Source organism: Lepidochelys kempii, chromosome 2, assembly GCF_965140265.1.
Source record: "Lepidochelys kempii isolate rLepKem1 chromosome 2, rLepKem1.hap2, whole genome shotgun sequence".
NCBI lineage: Eukaryota > Metazoa > Chordata > Testudines > Cheloniidae > Lepidochelys > Lepidochelys kempii.
This window is the reverse complement of record NC_133257.1, coordinates 116,596,218-116,614,547: the sequence shown is the minus strand read 5'-3', so window position 1 is coordinate 116,614,547 and position 18,330 is coordinate 116,596,218. Positions and strand designations below refer to the sequence as shown.

The following is an 18,330-nucleotide window of genomic DNA, read 5'->3' as shown; positions in this document are numbered from 1 at the left end:
TCTGCCACCAAGTGGGATGAACGGCCCTGTGTTAGGCACCCAGGCTCCCTGTAAATTGCTGCAGAGAGTTGGGTACCTAAGAAAAAGAACTGAACATACTAAGGCATTCAAATTCCTGCTCTGCTATCTCCATCTCCCAGGTGAGCGCCCTAACCATTGCAGTGGGTCTCTTGTTGAAGCTGTTCCACTTTATATAAGATATTTAAATATTCACTAGCACAGGGACATTCCTAACCACCAGGTAACCATCCCTCTGTTTTCCCCCCTTCATGAGAAGAGTAACTTCTGAAGTGAGTGCAGTGACAGGATCACTGCACTCTACAGTGAACTGCCACCTGGGCAAATTACTGGAGACTTCAACCTGGGGTACAAATTATTTAAGATTATCTAATTAATTTTAAACCATCCACACTTACAGAAAATCTGTTGCAGACATTACGTTCGATGGTGCAATCTACTTTTGCTATTTTGACATCTGTCAAACCTGGAAATTGTTCTTTGGAGAGGTTCTCCCAAGTTGGAGCCAAGTTCTTACAGTGACCGCACCTAGAAACAGACAGACATGTGTTCAGCAGACATCTTCCAGTGTATGCCCTAGCAGCTTTGTTATGACATCCATAAAATGTGCTCTCTCCTACCTCCTTAATGATATGGGCCAAAATGACAATTATGTAAGTGGACAAGGTGGATTACTCGTGTATTTGAAATGAGCCAGATGATTTGAAGGCTAAAATAGTTTCTGGCTTTTATGTAGTCTCTTCTGATACAGTATTGTGTGAAATAGTGTATTAACATCTCTCACCCACCAGAAGCTTGTGAAAGCAAACATGAAAAAGATCACGGAATATATTTAAATAAAGTTGCTTGTATCAAGCCACAAACTGATAAATTGTTTAAAAGGTTACACTTTTAAAGTTTTAAATAAGCTACTGGGCATGTACAGTACATTAATTCTCTCCATCATGTCACTTCCCTTTCTCCCACCAAAGCTAACCCAAGACACTGATTGATTAGTCACTTCTCAAGGGGTGTGTCTGTTTTTTAAGTCATATTGCACAAAATTTATGACATAAAATGAGACTTCCGTTTTCCTGGCAAAAGTTTTTATCCCAACCCCACCCCCCTTTTAATAATGTAGCCTCCTGGCACTATAAAATTCAAGTTCCTATATTAATGCTAATGAAAAATGCATAATGTTTCTCACAGCCTGAACTCTGCAATAAAGGGGACTCAAGTAGCTTAATGTATTTTCCATCTTAAATTTAAACTTCCTGAAAATTAAAAACAATCCTTCACACATTAGCTTTGTCCTCTTCTCCCTTACCATCCTCAGGCAAGTCACATAGCATTTGCTTCCATTGTTATTTTACCATTACTACTGTACGTATTGGCTAAATCTGGAAATAAGTAGTTTGTTTGCCTGTGATTTTTGCTCTCTACAGACAAACACAACATACTGGCCAGATTCTGATCTGCATTACACAGTTGTACATGTAGAGTAACTCCGTTCAAGTGAGACTTAGAGTGGACAGGTCCATGGATGATTTACACCACAATTATTAATTTGCAGTATCATAACATTAGAATGTGGGCCTCTAGATGTAGGTTTTTGAACTTTAATTCTATAGTTGCCTCCAAGAAATAAATCCGTAAAAAAAGTACTTTAGAATTTAAAGATCTATGCATTTCTCATTTTGTTCTGCCTCAGTTGCACCTTAGGTTGGTGGTTACAGAAGCCCATGAGTATCTTAAGGCTTGATTCAGGCATCGACAAAGATGGTGACAAGTCTCTGCCAGAGTTTTCATTCTACAATTCAGAAAACAAGTATATATTTGAACTCTTCTGTTAATATACACGGAGTGTAAAAGCATTACTGACCACGCACAAAAACAATTAAGACAAGATGGTCTCATACTTACTGTGCAACTTAATGTTAATATTTACCTAAAATAAACTGAAGGGCAAAAGTAGATCTCAACCTAATAGTGTTTGCTTAGCCAAACACAAATTAATCTACTCGGAAAGGGAAAAGGTCATTTATATACAATTAACTACAATTGTATACACAGGCATGATTTTTGAGCTAAGAATAGGATACCAACTACATGAATGTAGCAAACAGTTTCCTAAACTACAGCTTTGTGATAACCAATCTATCCTCTCTGGCAGCAGCTAATAGGTTGGTTCTGTGTTTAATACACCCTTCCTCAATTGCCATCTGGCATTCTTCTGGAATTTGCCCCATGTACCAGTACCCTTTTAGAATCCAGTGAGAAGAGGGGAAGGTATTTAAAGTGTAATTCTACTCTGAAAATTAACGAAAAGGGCTTATTGGGATTCCACTTTTGTCTCTCAATTCTCTTTATATTGAGCTCAGAAAACTAATTCCCAACCCTGCAAACTACATCTGGGTTCTGAATCAAGCCAGATTCTTTCCTCCTTGTGCATCATAGCCTGTAAAAGGTTGTGTAGGCAAAATCCAGGCCTGTGCAACCACATCTGCCTTCAGTGGCGCTGCACAGGTATAAAGTGAACAGCAGACAATTCCACTTATGATATATATTAAAGAGAATTCACCTCATTTCCTCTTAGCTGCATTGAGTCTACAGTGATGAGTAAAAAAGCAGTTAATTTTTGACAATGAAATCAACAAGTTATTTTACAGAACCCAAAGTATGCGAAGAATCACCACTGTATAAATATTACTGTACTGCTGTGGAAGCATACAATCTGCTTTTAGACAGGAATCAAGAAAGTAGCAGCAGAGTATGCTGGGAATGAGCGCAGAAGGCAACACGGCAAAGGCAAGCACTGTTTTTTAGTATACAAAAATCAATATTAATACTGACTAGACATAAGAAGCTGATCTTTTGGGTAAGAAAAAGCCATGACAAGTCTTCTAGCAGTTCTACTCTGATTTTACAATTTAATTTACTGTGTTTCTCTTCTTCCCCCAGAGTATCTCTCATGCATAATAGGGTAACATTAGTGGCCCTCTAGCAGAAGCACCCCATCACTCTCAGCATGGCTCAGGGATAGCTCTCACACATCAGAGTCAGTAGATTATGGATCCCACACCATGACTTGGGCTCACAGCCAGGGCTGAAATTGCAGTTTAAAAATAGGGAATAGTGCTATGCTGAGAGGCATGATCACTCACTCTGCTAGGTACAAATTAAAAATTCCATGATACTTCTTGTAAATGGTAAGAATAGCATTTCCCCATCTCAAAATAAACCATAGTAAAATCTGAGATTGCTGAACATATTAAATTGTTGGTTGCTTTTGCCTAGAACTGCTGCACTACATATGGCTAACTTACTGCTCTGAAATACTAGCACTTCAATACAAGTATAACAGTTTTCTATTCCATCACCCCTTCCTGTTCAATGCATCTTGGGGGTTAATCAGAGGATGGGTGAGGAAATTTGAATTACATTGTCTTCTGCACACAATGACATTCAGCTTTTTCCATCTCTTCCAACACAGCCAGTGAGGTGGAGCCCACTAACAGATCGGGGTAGGAAGGAGAGCTAGCTGCCTGAGGCTCAATCTAGGTATGACTGAAGTTTGTGGAAGAAAGTAATGAAATTGTCACTCCTCTCGGGTGTGGGGAGCAATGATGTATTTGTTACACAGGTTTGCAACATTGGGGTCTTGTTGCATGTACCAGCTATGCTGGGCATTCCAGTAACAAGCAGATACCAAATATAAATTAATCATTTGGGAATTTTTCCACTGCATGCAGACTAGGGTTGCCAACTTTCTAATCGCACAAAACCAAACACCCAAGCCCTGCCTCTTCCCCTAGGTCCCATCCCCTTCCCCGAGGCCGCGCCTGCACTCACTACGTTCCCCCTCCCTCAGTGACTCACTTTCTCCCACCCTCACTCACTTTCATTGGGCAAGAGGTTGGGGTGCACGAGAGGGTGGGCTCTAATTGGGGATGAGGGGCTGCAGGGTGGGGCCAGAAATGAGAGGTTTGGGGTGCAGGAGGGGGCTCCAGGCTGGGGGGTGGGGCCAAGGGATTCGGAATGAGGGAGGGGGTTGAGGCAGGGGGTTGGGCTCCAGGCTGGGGCCAAGGGATTCAGAGTGTGGGAGGTTGAGGTGTGGGAGGGGGTGAGGGCTCTGGGGTAGGGCTGGGGATGAGGGGTTTGGAGTGCAGGGGGGGCTGAGGGTTGGGATACAGGTTCTGGGCTGGGGGTACAGGAGGCTGGTTCCGAGTTTGGGGGGGGTCAGGGCTGGGCAGAGGCGGGTGGGATGCAGGCTTACCGTGGGCAGCTCCCAGTCAGCAGGGCAGCGGGGCTAAGGCAGGCTCCCTGCCTGTCCCGACTCCACACTGATGGCCAGCAGGTCGGGCTCCTAGGCCAGCGGCACCCAGGAGGCTCTGCACACTGCTCTCACCTGCAGGCACTGCCCCCCCGCCCCAAGCGCCATTGGCTGCGGTTCCTGGCCAATGGGAATGTGAGGTCAGTGCTTCGGCAGGGACGGCCACGGGGCTCCACGGGCTGCCCCTGCCCAAGCACTGACTTCACATTCCCATTGGCCAGGAACCGCAGCCAATAGAGCTCGGGGGGGGGGGGGGGGGAAGAGGGGAGGGGCAGTGCCTGCAGGTGAGAGCAGTGTGCAGAGCCTCCTGGCTGCCCCTGGCCTAGGAGCCAGACCTGCTGGCCACTTCCAGTGCAGCGCAGCACCAGGACAGGTGGGGATTAGCCTGCCTTAGCCCTGCAGCACTGCCGACCAGATTTTTAACAGCCTGGTCAGCAGTGCTGGCTGGAACCACCAGGGTCCCTTTTCGACCTGGCATTCTGGTCGAAAACTGGACACCTGGCAGGCAACCCTAATGCAGACTTCACCACGGTCATCCATGCTGGTCACATCAAGGGTGGGTCACTGTAGCTAACACGCATTACATGCAACTTCACCTTAAGACCACCTGGAAATTGCAGCTAGTGCTTTGCATTCTGGTGACAAGATATTAAATAGGACTCCAGTAGTAGCACATTATACCTGTGCTCCATGGTCTGCACTGGTTTCAGAGTAGCAGCCGTGTTAGTCTGTACCCGCAAAAAGAAAAGGAGGACTTGTGGCACCTTAGAGACTAACACATTTATTTGAGCATAAGCTTTCGTGAGCTACAGCTCACTTCATCAGATGCACTGACTCCCAACTGATTTCCAGGTGAAGTTTCTAACCTCAGAAGTCCTAAACAGTTTGGGCCCTGCTCTGATGCAGAGAGCACCTCTCCCCTTGTATGATTCCAAGAAAACTGAGATCACCAGAGGTGCTCAAGCAACAGCCAGTTTAAACCAAGTCAAGTCATCCTTAGGTGGTGAGTCTTCAAAGGAAATGTCACTTCCCTCCTTTCCCCTCATGTCTGCCAGTGCCTGGATTTGATTCTGGGTATGCAGCAAGGTGGGTTTTGCCAGTCTCTCTCAGGGGACAATAGATAGGAGAATTTTGCTGCCACTCTGCTTGTTTATAAATATTTACTTATTCAAGCTTTGTACACAAGTTAAGATTTAATGCATTTTATATATCTAAATAAAAATTATGTAGGAGCACAAAACTCACACCAAATAATGAATAAAAAGCTAAATACCAATAATTCAGGATAATTTATACAAAAACTACTTACCATGGAGCATAGAATTTAATAAAGGTAACCCCTTTAGCAATGGTTTGGTCAAAGTCTTTTTCAGAGAGAGACAGGACTGTAGCCTGTCAAGAGAAACACAAGTCAAAATTGTATAAGAAGTCAGTTCTTTGAACTCCTGAAATATGTTAAAGAGAAACTCTCAAAACTGCTGCTGTCACTGCCAGATCTCTTCAATCAGATTAGCAGCGTATGCCACTGCCAACCCCCAAATGATGTTTTTCCCTTATATGCCAAGAAATTAAAATATTTCAAGGTCATTTTCACCCATTTGTTGAAAAATAGTGTACCCAAATATGTAACTTTGTAGTATCTGAAAGGCTAAGTGTCTAGCAGCTAATGAACCTTCAACTTCATTTTCATATGCTGTCATGCAACTTCCTATGGAATCACTGAGCTAACAATTAGTCTGAACAGTTAAAAAAATACTAATGTGTAAATTAAATGAGCTATCTAGGCCATTCTGATAATATCTTTAAAAGCTCTCCTACTGTGTCGTTACTCTATGTAAAGTAAACAGACTTGTCACCAGAAACAAACATGTGCATGTCAAGTGTAAAATGCAAAAAACACCGCATGAACACCAACAAGAATACCAACTAAGTATGTATTTTATACCAAAAAAAGGACAACATTTTATGTGCAGTTTAGTCATTTGAATGGACATAAAATTGAGTTCAGTCTACCAAATAAGGATTAAACTTCTGCTCTAAAAAATTGTGTGTGGGAGAGGGCGGGCTTCAAATGAAAGTTCAGATGAGAAGTCTGTGATGAATGACCAAATCTACTTTCTATAAAAGCCTCAAGTTACAACTGGGAATAAATGAAAGAGGGAACTGACACTGCTACTTCTTACCCCAATAAAAAAGGATTTTTTACTTTAAGAGAACAAAAATCAAAGAGGAAAAGATATCAATAAGTTTAATTAAAAAACTTCTCTGTATTTCTCAGTTTTATATTAAAAGTCAAATCTAAAATGAAAAAGTCAAATCACTAAAGCCCTATCTTAGATAAAACACTTAAATTCAACATTACAATATTAAAGATGTTGGTTAACAACATTTACAAAAAATATTGTTAGGTCATGAAACTAAATGTAATTATTTTATTAAGACTGATTTTATCTGAAAATTAGATATTAAACTTTGACCTACTATAAATTACCAGAGGAACAAATAATCTCTCACATGTATTTTAATTTTATACATCCATTACCATACCACATTTTGTGGGCATAACAAACACTTCTTTTGCAAACCACAAATATTATATAAACTGAACTTAGGCTGTACTTGTTGATGTTACAATTTTTCAATGATTGTATTTGAACATTAGTTGCAATAAAAACCAAAGATGAAAAGCAGAAGTGTGTGGGGTTTTTTTAAGACAAAAACCTAAAGTGATGAAGTGTGACCACGCAGAGTACTATTGTTTTATTACCATTTGCTTGGCAATCTGCATAACTCCCTGTAGCTCCAACACACAATTAATGCAGTCATTCCAAACTCAAAACTTTTACTGTCATAATTTCCCACACTATCACATTCATATTTCCCTCCCCAATTCTTGCTCTTCCCCCACCTTTTGTGGGATTTTTCCCCTCCATCCTTTCTTTCCCTATAAATACAGTATCATTATTTTTCAGATGCTCACCTGTTCCTGCTGTCTCTTTCCTATTTCAGGTCAGAATCCTGTTTGTGACAATCATCTCCAAAACAACCAAATATGATGTCACAAGGATTCTGACTATGTGAAAGACACACAACATGCTAAATTTAGTAGACAAAAAAAAACGAAGTTGTTTTTAAAATCTATCTGTAGATGGATATGCATGCAACCCTCTAAACAATTTACCGTGACTATAATGACATATGGGCAGTTTTGTTTTTTCCCCCAAAGTTTTCCAATGCATCAGGTTAGTAAAAGCATTAGAAAGGCTTAAGGTTCTATGTTCCTCAACAGCAACTGCTAACCTAAAATGTCTAATACTAACTTTATTAAAAGCTTTGCATGCAAACGTGTTTGGCAAGGTTTACAAAGTTATTGTTTACAGGTTACTAAGTTACCACTTTAGCCACCACAAACTTTACGATAAATGACAGGAAGTGGCAGTAGATCTGTTGGAATACAGATTTTTGATACAATTTTACAGCACAGTCCACTTACCTCATCATGAGTGGGTTCTGTAGGCTGTTGTGGAACTTCAGATGGCTTATCAGCTTCTGGGGCATTCTTGGCATTTTGTAGCTGAGAATCTACATATTCTTTTAATGAATCCAAATCCCTCTTTCCTTTATACTGGTCAGCCTACAATTAAACCATTTGTGAAAAAACATATTGGTTGTTTAGCAAATAGAGTTTTCTGGGGTTTTGGATTTTATCTAAAGATAAACATGGTAAATATCTGTAATAGATCATGTAATACGCATATTCATAATAAAATGCTCTGTGATCTGTAACCATACGTACAGGATTAAGTTTACTCCAAGGATTCAGAATTTGCCATGGAATCCTTCCCTTGTATTTTAGAACCTAAACTTTCATTTAAAAGAAAGATTCAAGACTTTAAAAAGTGGCTGTCTAGAGTAAAACATGGAATTAGAAGCACTCAAAATCTTGGCCCCTCATTTCTAAAGGAAGTTAGCCCTTGTTGCTAGCTCTCAGGATCACAAAGATTCTCTTCAGTGTGTTAAACACAGTGTAAGAAAAAATACAGTAAACAATCAGATTTAGTCTCTATGCTTTAGTTTGATCTGTTGTCAATGTGTTCTGTTGGTTAAATCGAGTACTTCCTTTGACAAGTCTTCAGTTTTGGAATCTCAGATTCCAGTAAGTCCCAGAAGTCTTTGGGGTCAATTTCAGCCCCCTCAGGTGTGAGCTATGAGATGTACCTTAGATTTGAAATATCTTTTCAACGTACTGTTTACAAACTTTCCTACACCTTCTGAGTGAGACAGACATGCCTCTTTAGTCATCTCCTACGCCTTTGGGGAACACTGCAGACTTCGCATCTTTGCCATTCATATGATCCATGTCCAAATAGCTGTGGCTGCTTCTGTCCCTCCCCGACACCCCCAGTCTAAACCAGGGAGCTCCAAGATCCCAAGAAGTCTGTACCTGCTCATTCTTATCCATTTCAGCAGGACAGAGCTCTGCCCATTTTTTTCTCCTCCACCACCCTTGGAGACCTTACCTACCTCTTTCCAGTACTGATGACATGCCAAATTTCAATTATGAGGAGTAAGATGATGACAACGATGGTGACAATGCTCAACTGGCTGAAGCAGTTCCCCCCTTATTGAACAGTATCATGACCTTCCCATTGGACAACTATACAATTTTCCAGGAGTTGCTGGGTCAAATGGTTGGAAGTTTTATTTCTGGATGTCACACTTATCCAAAGAAACATCTTTCTGATTCTGAGGGGAGTCCAGCATGAGGGAATAGCAGGATGTTGATAAAGGCCAACTTGACCTTGCCAGATCCGTAGTTCCCCAGGGCAGTGGCTAAAAAGGAGACTCATTTTTACCCAGCATAACAGTAGAGTTTTTATTTTTTTTCTTCTCAGGTTCTGGTTTTGGAAGCAGCTGAAAGGTCCAAGGGAATAGGAGCAACTTTATCTTCACTAATGGATAAGTAGTTCAAAGAATACTCATCTTGTCAGGAAAGCCTACTCTGAAGTGACCTTAGCTCTTTGTAATGGCTATTAATGTGTGGTGCTCCTGACGAAATACATTATTATTTGGGGCCACCAATAGTCTCCTGGGACAACAACATAAAGCATCCTGGAAATTGTTTTGGAAGGTCAGAATGTTCCCTGTGCTTAAGAGCCTTTGCTGTGTTGCTCTCTGCTGTTAAGGCTGTGGAGACAGCAGTCAGCTTAAATCACCATTCCCAACTGTAGTTCTCCTGCCAGAAGTTCAGAGTAGAAGTGAAAATTCTGTTACAGGCTTTCATGGCCATTTTGGTGACTATGTTCCACAAAGATTCACATCCTTACCCCAAACTTTTTACTTAAGGTGGCTGTAGGCTAATTTGCACTGCAACACAAACCTTCCAGTTTTCTTCCTAATACCAGTTACTTGGGGAAATAGATGCGTAAACTGGACACAGAGTGATAACTTATTTAGATACAATGACACCCATTGGAAAGTTATCGAGGCTGTTCACACTCTTTTGTGATAGTCCGGTAACAAATTACCTGAAAGACTTCAGAAATGGGTTATTCTTTGTGTTTAGACTTGTTGCAGTTGAGTTGATGTCTTCCTAAATAACAAGTTTAGAGCTCATTCCACTAGCTCTAAGGCAGATTAACTTAATAGACTTCGTAAGCATGACTTAATTTGTAAAGTTAGCACTTTCAGCTCTATTCATATGCAGCACTATTCTCACTAATTTCAATCTTACCCCAATACTTGAAAGCAGTTCTGTGATTCTTGTTTAATTAGTCCCCCTTTAGAGTTACTTCTGGTAAATCTCCCAAATGTGAAGATCTTCAGAGGCAATTCTCTTAGGAGGAAAATATTACTTACAGTAAAGCTTATTTGGTGTTGTTCAAATGTATTGCCTCTGCAGATCTGCACTCCTCATTTCCCTAACCTCTTCAGAGTCCTTCGCAACTGGAGCCACAGGATTCTTATAACCTCACTTCAAATGTTCAGACTTGTGAACTCAACAGGCACTGCTCTGAGCTGATGGCTCCAAGGCCATGCAATACCCATGAATGTGAATCTGGAGAGGCAACATCAGGGGCGAGGGGGAGATTCTATTTTGTCTATTTCATCTATATTTCTAGACACTTTTACATGTAAGGATAAAGTTGGAAGATGAAAATATACCCAGAGTTCTCTCATAAGTTGGTATGTTTTGAGATATCTATCCCTGGTTTATGAACAAATGTATGGTTTTTGGTTATTTGCAGACCAGGATGCACAACTATGTTAGATGTTTTATTTGTGGCACAAATGAAAGCAGTCACCACCCCATCCCAGACACTGCCCCATTCATATTGTCCATCTTTACATCTCTTATAAAGAGGCTTTAAAATATATTCAAATAAGCCAACTTCTCCCAACATGCAAGAACATTCTATAAGCCTGCTTGTCTTCACAGAGGAATAAAGGGTTTGACCTTGTACTGTATTTGCAGCCTTACCTTTTCACCATTCCTAAACCAGAGGAGGGTGGGATATCCACGAACTTGGTTTTCAGAACAGACTTCATAATGCTGTGTACAGTCAACCTAAAGTTTAAAATAGTTATAATCATTCACTCATATGGAATAAAATCCATCCTGTTCCAAACATAGCATCATACCCTTTATATTTCATATTTCACAATATGTATCTACAGAGAAATGCAAGGTTTGTCAGAACCTAATTGGAATAATTTACAAGTCTTGTCTTGAAAGCCATTTAAGTCTGTGTTCCAAATCTCTCTCAAGCTGTTCAGGGAAAGTAGAGGTAGGAGCAGAAAAGAACAAAGGACCTAAGATTTAATATGCTAGTTAAAACAAGTATTCAGTATTCGCAGAGTGAAAAAAATTACAACCTGGGCAGGAGGGCACCCAATACTCATATGTTAAGAATTTGAAACCTGAAATTTTCAGTACAAGGATTTACTGGTCTGTTTTATTATTTTGCTTATTTTTTAAATCATATAGAAGTACTTTGAAATCAGAAATCAAACAGTTAGTAACTTGACTTCAGTACAAGGGAAATTCCAAATGCTGAGCAACTGGAATTCAAATTAGATTCTAATGTTGCCACAAGCCAATTTGTAAGGACAGAGATTACATCTACACAGGGATAAAAGATCTGCAGTACAGCTGTGGATGGCCCAGATCAACTGACTTGGGCTTGTGGGACTAAATATTGCTGTGTAGACATTTGGACTTCGGCTGGAGGCCGAGCTCTGGGACCCTCCCCCCTCAGAGGGTCCCAGACCTCAGGCTCCAGCCCAAGCCCATATGTCTACACAGCAATTTTTTTAGCCCCAGAGCCAAAGCAGTAGTCTGAGCCAGCTGACCTGGGACAGCAATTTTTTTTAATCCCTGTGTAGGCATACCTTAATTTACAAATCTGATTAATAAGCAAATAAATAATCTACATGTCACATGCATGGTTTCAGCATCTGCTTGAGACAGCACTTAGATTTTTAAAGTTAACATACGGAATTCTTTGCCACAGATCACTGAAGTGAGGACAAGTAAACAGACTACAGACACAAATAAAAAGGTGCTACTGACATTCACCTGGATTACATGAAGGTCATGTTTCCTGCCTACTTAGGGAATCACAGTCCAAGCCAAAACAAGTTTCCAATAGTTTCATGGTACCCTGTCACACAAAACTAGGTAGACATTGAGACAAGACTAACTGCCTTTATTAGGAAAAAAATGCTAAAACATGCAAGATAGAACACTGGATAAAACAGGACTTTTGAAAACAATGGACTTATAACTCTCTCCATGAAGAAAGACTGGGTAATACTGTAGTAAGAACATACTTAAACCAAGCAATAACTGCACCAGATAGCTCATGCAAACATTCCAGATGCTCACAAAGTAATCATTGTTTAATACAGAGAGTACCAAAGGACAAAAATCCTCTGGTACTTTATTCTGAGCAATCTCAAATGTGTTGCCAGATTTCAAAACATTTAAATTTCTCAATAGATTCACTCTGATCTACACCATAAGAGAAGTTTACTCTTACAGCGAAAAAGAACTTTCCAAGAGCTTTTCACATAAGAAGGCTAACTTATCACCAGTGACAACCCAAAGTGCTACTAAGCTAGAGAAAGGAGAGACTGCAGCTTCTTTGTCATTAACAGTTTTACTTAGAAGTTAATGGCAGCAGTCTTTAAATACCAAGTTAATACCTTTGAAGGTTTAAGAGTTTAAAAAAGTTAGCCTCTATACATTTAGCATCATCAGAGAACACTGAGGGATTCAGATTGTTAGCCACCAGCATGACTTCAGCATGGGTCAGCAAATAAAGTGAGTAACTGCAGTTGCCAGACCACCTGCATACCTCTGCATAGAAGTCACTTCAGGAACAAATAATAAGCTCCCATGGTAAATACACCACAGAATCTGGTTATCATCCCTAAGGGAAATAGTAAAGCAGGACAAGATATCAGTTTTTAAGACAGAAGTCTCCCAGAAGTTTACACTAATTTTTTGGGGGGGTGGGGCATGGGTGGGAGGAGGATGTGAATAATGAGAAACAACCCATCATTAATGCCTTTATTGGGTCTAAAATTTACAAAAAGTTATCCAGCTGTATACAGTATATTGGAAGAGGAAGAGTAATTTTTACTACGGAAAATAAGTCTTGAAATTTATGAAGCCCTGGCAACAGACAAGGGCAATGCAATACAAAAATCGAAACTGAAAATATTCCTCTCATCATCTACTGTATTCGCCCTCTCTGTTTGTTCATACCTCCGAAACACAGTAATCTGGGTACAGACAAGTTTCTGGCATGCCCCTATTTACAATTAATAGGTCTTGTCAATTCAGCGTTGGGAATTCATCTCGTCAGGATAAATAAAATATTTGGGTCTATGTGGCATATCAGAGAAATAGCCAGCTCAAAATTGAAATGGGATCTGTGAAGGTGAAATGATTTATCAAGTGGTATACAAAATAGAGTAAATAAAGTTTGGCTTAGAGACTATAGGATGAGTAGCGTGCTACTTGATTAATATAAAGGAGGTATATTTACAGTTTAATAAGAGCTTTCAACCTACCTTGCCAATCTTGACAGTTTCAGAATGTTCAAGAACTGAAGCCAGCTGTTCCCAGGTTGGAGCCAAAGCCTTGCAGTGGCCACACCAAGGGGCAAAGAATTTGATAAAGTGATTACCTTTAAAAGAAAGAAAGAAAGAAAGAAAAAAAAAGCCTTAATTCATATGTACCTGAAACAGTGGCGGTCATTAAAGAGTAGCTATTTACCACCAATTATAAATTTATCATGGTATTTTCCAGCTTAAGTACAGGTAATTCTGAAAATAGAATAGTAAAAATAAAATAGTGTGGTGCAGTAAACATTAATTTTTAAATGATATCCATTGTACAGTACTTCACTTATATTTACAGTTAGTTTGAAATGTCACAAACTAAACATGGCCACAAATATTTCAGGAACTCGTTTTTCAATGTCATATCCAAGCACATCAGTGCATAATTCATGTCTTTCATCCATCCATCCATCTTCACAAAAACCACCTCCAAAGTTAGATATTTATTAAAAGCATAATTTTCATCTAACCATTTGCTAAATTTTCTTATTCTAATAAGAATTTACGTGGGTCAGCTACGCTGCTGAAGAGTGGAAACCAGTAGAAGAAAAAAGTAAACAGCATAATTTAAAGAGAAACTTCGAACACTGAATACATTTCTAAATAAAGACTTGATGGGAATTCAATTCCTATAAAACTCTTTATTTGAATTAACTCTTCTCTTTTCCTTGCATTGATCCTCTGTCATCTTCATGTTTGTGTTTATCTAAGTTAAAATTGCAAGCTCTTTGGGACAAGGACTTTTTAAATCTTTGTCATGTAATCCTAGTAGATAGGGTTCGATGGGAACAAAACCTAAGGGACAAAGGAGTTCAGGAGAGCTGGCAGTTTCTCAAGGAGACAATATTAAACGCACAGGTGCCAACTATCCCAATGCAAAGAAATATAGGATGAATAGTAAGAGGCCAACATGGCTCCATCAGGAGCTCTTTAATGACCTGAAAATCAAAAAGGAATCCCACAAAAAGGTGAAAAATGGACAAATTACTACGGAAGAGTACAGAAGAATAGCACAAGCATGTAGGGACAAAATCAGAAAGGCTAAGGCACAAAATTAGTTGCACCTAATAAGAGACATAAAAGGTAGTAACAAATGGAACTTTAAGTATATTAGGAGCAAGAGAAAGATGAAGGAAAGTGTAGGTCCTCCACTCAGCAGGGAAGGAAAGGCTAATAATTAATGACATCAAGACGACTAAGCTATTTAATGCCTATTTCACTAAAAAAGGTTAATAGCGACCAGATACTCAACATGATTAATATTAAAAAATGGGGGAAGGAACACAAGTCAAAATGGGGAAAGAACAGGTTACAAACTATTTAGATAAACAGAACTAGAGAAAGGCAAACATATTCTTATCGTTAAAAAGGGGAAAAAAAGAGGACTTGGGGAATTACTGATCAGGCAGCCTAACTTTGACACCTGGAAAGATGCTGGAAAAAAATCAACAATCAATCAATTAGTAAGCACCTAAAAGATATGAGGAATAGCTAGAATTATAAGTAATAGCAAACATGGATTTGTCATTAACAAATCATTTAGGCACTTAAGAGTCTAAATCCCCATTGGCTGTTGATGGGATTTAGACTCCTAAGTGCCTAGATCCCTTCTGAAAATGATATTTAAGCTCCTAAATCAGTTAGGCATTGTGACAGCAAAGCAATGCCTACATAACTTTAAAAAACTGGGCCTAAGTAGTTTAGGCTATGTCTACACTAGCACTTACTGTGGTATAACTTATGTAGCTCATGGGTGTTAAAAAGCCACCCCCATGAGCAACATAAGTTACACTGACCTAAGCGTTTCGCTGACATAGCTACACCGCTCATGGGACTGGAGCAATAAAGCCGATGGGAGAGCTCTCTCCCGTCGGCTGGGAGAGCTTACAGTGGCATTGTTGCAGCTCGTCCGCTGTAAACTCTCTAGTGTAGATGTAGCAGTCAAGTCAGAAGCACTCTACCAACATCAAGGCAACGCCATATTAACACAAAACAGAAAGGAACTAAATACAGAGAAAAGAATGTCAAATGCTTTTAATGCAAGGACATAGAAAAAGTATAGTCACTGGAGAAACGAAAGTATGGAAACCTCTTATAAAAATTAAGTCTTTTTCACTGCTTCCCCCATCCTCCCTCACCTCCCACAAATATTCCTAACAGAACTTCACTATAAATGGAGATTCACTGTAGGCAGGTTCTACTGTAATTCCATTCCAGTTTAAATATTTGAAAGAAAACTTGAGAGGCAGAAGGAAAGATTGATGAAAATAAGATTTATTGGTACAACTTTCTGTCTGGGATTGTTGCCTTTTTCATATTTTTACTCTATAGTCGAGTTTCTTAACCAGGAACCATATAAACAAAGATCTAAAAAGTAAGGAATCCTAATGACTCAGTCCAGCTTTTTATCTCCAATGAACCTCTGAGTTGGCAAGTGCAGCAAATGTGCCCACCACTTATCACTGCTGCCCCCTGATCTCTCTTTTGTGGTCCATCAGCCACAAATAACTTGACATTTCACACCACTCTGTGTTGTCCCCACAAAATGATGAACAAGTGAAAGCTTCAATGTGCTTTAGTGTTTTAAAAAGGGATGAGAAATCGCACGCAAAAAACAATGCCATTACTGTGAGGCATATTTCAATCCTTACTGGAAAACTATTAACTTATATTTTTGGTCCAGACAATAGGGGAGTTTAATTAGTATGTGGTTTCCAAGCTGAAACATTAGCGTTTTTAAAGTTTATTAAGTTGACGTTTCTCATTTAGAATAGGTAGCTAATGCAATGATGATGTAGATTATACAGTCAGAATTATTAATTTTTTAAATTCCAAATATTCATCCAACAACAACAAAATTGTATGGTGTATGCACAATGTTAGATATACAAAACTACAGAAAAAGATTATGTAGTTTGCAAAACAGAGCACTTGAAAGTTAGGAAATGCCAAATTTAAGAGTTGCCCATGCAACCTTAATTCTGCCCCCTTATGTGTCTACCCTCTGCACTGAAAGAGACAGGCATCCAATGGAAAAAACACCATGTGATCATATAATTAAAAACGGTCTTATAATGCATATGTACCAGAAGGCAATCTTAAATCTGGTATCTCCTCACTTTCAAATACTGAACTTTGTATAAAAAAAAAAAATGCCAAAAAAATTTAGGTTACAATTTCTTAGGTTTTTGAAATCGATTTGAATCCAGAACCTTCAGCACTGCATCACAAACTGCTATCACTTGAACTATGGAAATAACTGCATTACTTAGCAACAGAGGAAGGCTATTATCCCCGAGTGGGGCACTGGGTTCAGGGTATGCTGGGTCCAAGGGATGACTGAGGGGAGCCCAGTCTCCAAACCGTGGAGTTGGGGGAGTGCCTGACCCATGTGATAGTCCCAGAGGGCAGAGATGGACCACGGGGGCAATGGGCTGCATTGGGAAGGGGGAGGTCTGACCTAGTTCTCCTTCCATGACCCCCACTCGAATGCTACCTGAATGGAATTCCATGGGTTAAGAAAAAGTTACGTCTCCAGCCCCAGGGTGTTGTTCGTATTGAATTTCAAAGGTCTGTTCCAAACAATGGAGGTGCTAGAGAGTTTCGTAAAGTTACAAGAATCTTCTATAACTGGAAGTATTATGCAACCTAAATATAGAGAGCGTTAAAATCTCTGAAGATTCCATCCTCACTGACCATATCGCAGCTCTTACATGTGACCGGACTCCTCATACATCATCCACTGAGCATGCTCTAGCACAGGGCAATGGCGCACAGAATAAACTTTCCCTATAATGACTGCTCTGGACCAGGGTAGTGGCAGGCACTAGAAGTGAAAGCTGGGAACCTGCCTTTCCTGTGGTCCCAATGACTCAACCCTGCTAGCCCCTAACCAGTGTAGGAAAGCAAGCCTTCTGATTTGAATGCAGATTGGACAAGAACTGGACCAGTGAGGAGGGAAAGGAGTAGACTTGCACAAAGAGTCTGGAAAGAGTGGCATGGGGGAGGAGGGCGGCGGGCCACGGTGTTATGACTGGAAACTGGAGGGGAGACTGAGACGAGCTGGGCAAGGAGCCAGGGAGCCAGTAAGGGAAACGTGGGGTGGAGACCCTGGGAGCTGGTGAGGGAAACTGGAGACGGGGGAGACTGGGAACTACTTGGCTAGGCAAGGGAACACTGAGATGGGATGAGGGCTGTAGTGCGTGGGGAGAGCTGGGGCTTGCTGAACCAAGATACTGGGACAAAAAGCCAGGAATGAAATAGAGAGAGAGAGACTGGAGGGGGAGCCTAGGAAGGGAGTGTGGAACTCAGAGCTAACTGAAGAGGAGGGGGCCAAGGAGAGACAGACTGGACAAAAAGCTGGGAGGTGGGACTGCTTAAGCAAGAAGAAGGGGGGACACTGGGAACCTGAGAGCAAACAGAGAGAGGGGAAACTAAGACTGATTAGGCAAGGAGAATGAGACTGGAATGAGAAGCAGAGGCTATGTAGGGAAGAATGGAATTGGCATAAGAAGCCTGAGCTGGGGAGAGACAGGAGTAGGGTAGGGCCAGATTAGAGGAGACGGGGAAGAAGAGGTCAAGCTTGCCAGAAATGGGCAAAAGAGTCTGTGCCCACTAGAGAACTTTCCCCTTCAGGGCCAAGAATGGAACCCAAGATTCCTGAGTCTCACTATTCCTCTGCGGTCAGCCAATACCTGTGAAACCCACTGGCAAAGAGCATGTCTCATCCCCTTTTAATGCTGGGCTACATATAAGATGACAATCTACTACTGCTATCAGTTACTCTGTTATCTCAAGTTGCAGGAATCTGTGTGGTGGATCTAAATATTACAACTCTACCAACAAACCATGTGAGTGTCAATATAATC

At 40.5% G+C, this 18,330-nt stretch overlaps 1 protein-coding gene across 1 annotated transcript in view; it reads right to left on the bottom strand.

Annotated features, from left to right (window-relative positions):
• The window catches only part of TXNDC5 (thioredoxin domain containing 5), a 37,630-nt gene that overhangs the window by 1,799 nt on the left and 17,501 nt on the right, over positions 1-18,330 (bottom strand). The window contains exons 5-9 of the mRNA XM_073332088.1: positions 13,412-13,527; positions 10,812-10,898; positions 7,824-7,964; positions 5,640-5,722; positions 417-546 (exon numbers count right to left, since the gene is read on the bottom strand). Coding sequence (XP_073188189.1) covers positions 417-546; positions 5,640-5,722; positions 7,824-7,964; positions 10,812-10,898; positions 13,412-13,527 — 557 coding nt within the window. The remainder of the gene's footprint in view (positions 1-416; positions 547-5,639; positions 5,723-7,823; positions 7,965-10,811; positions 10,899-13,411; positions 13,528-18,330) is intronic.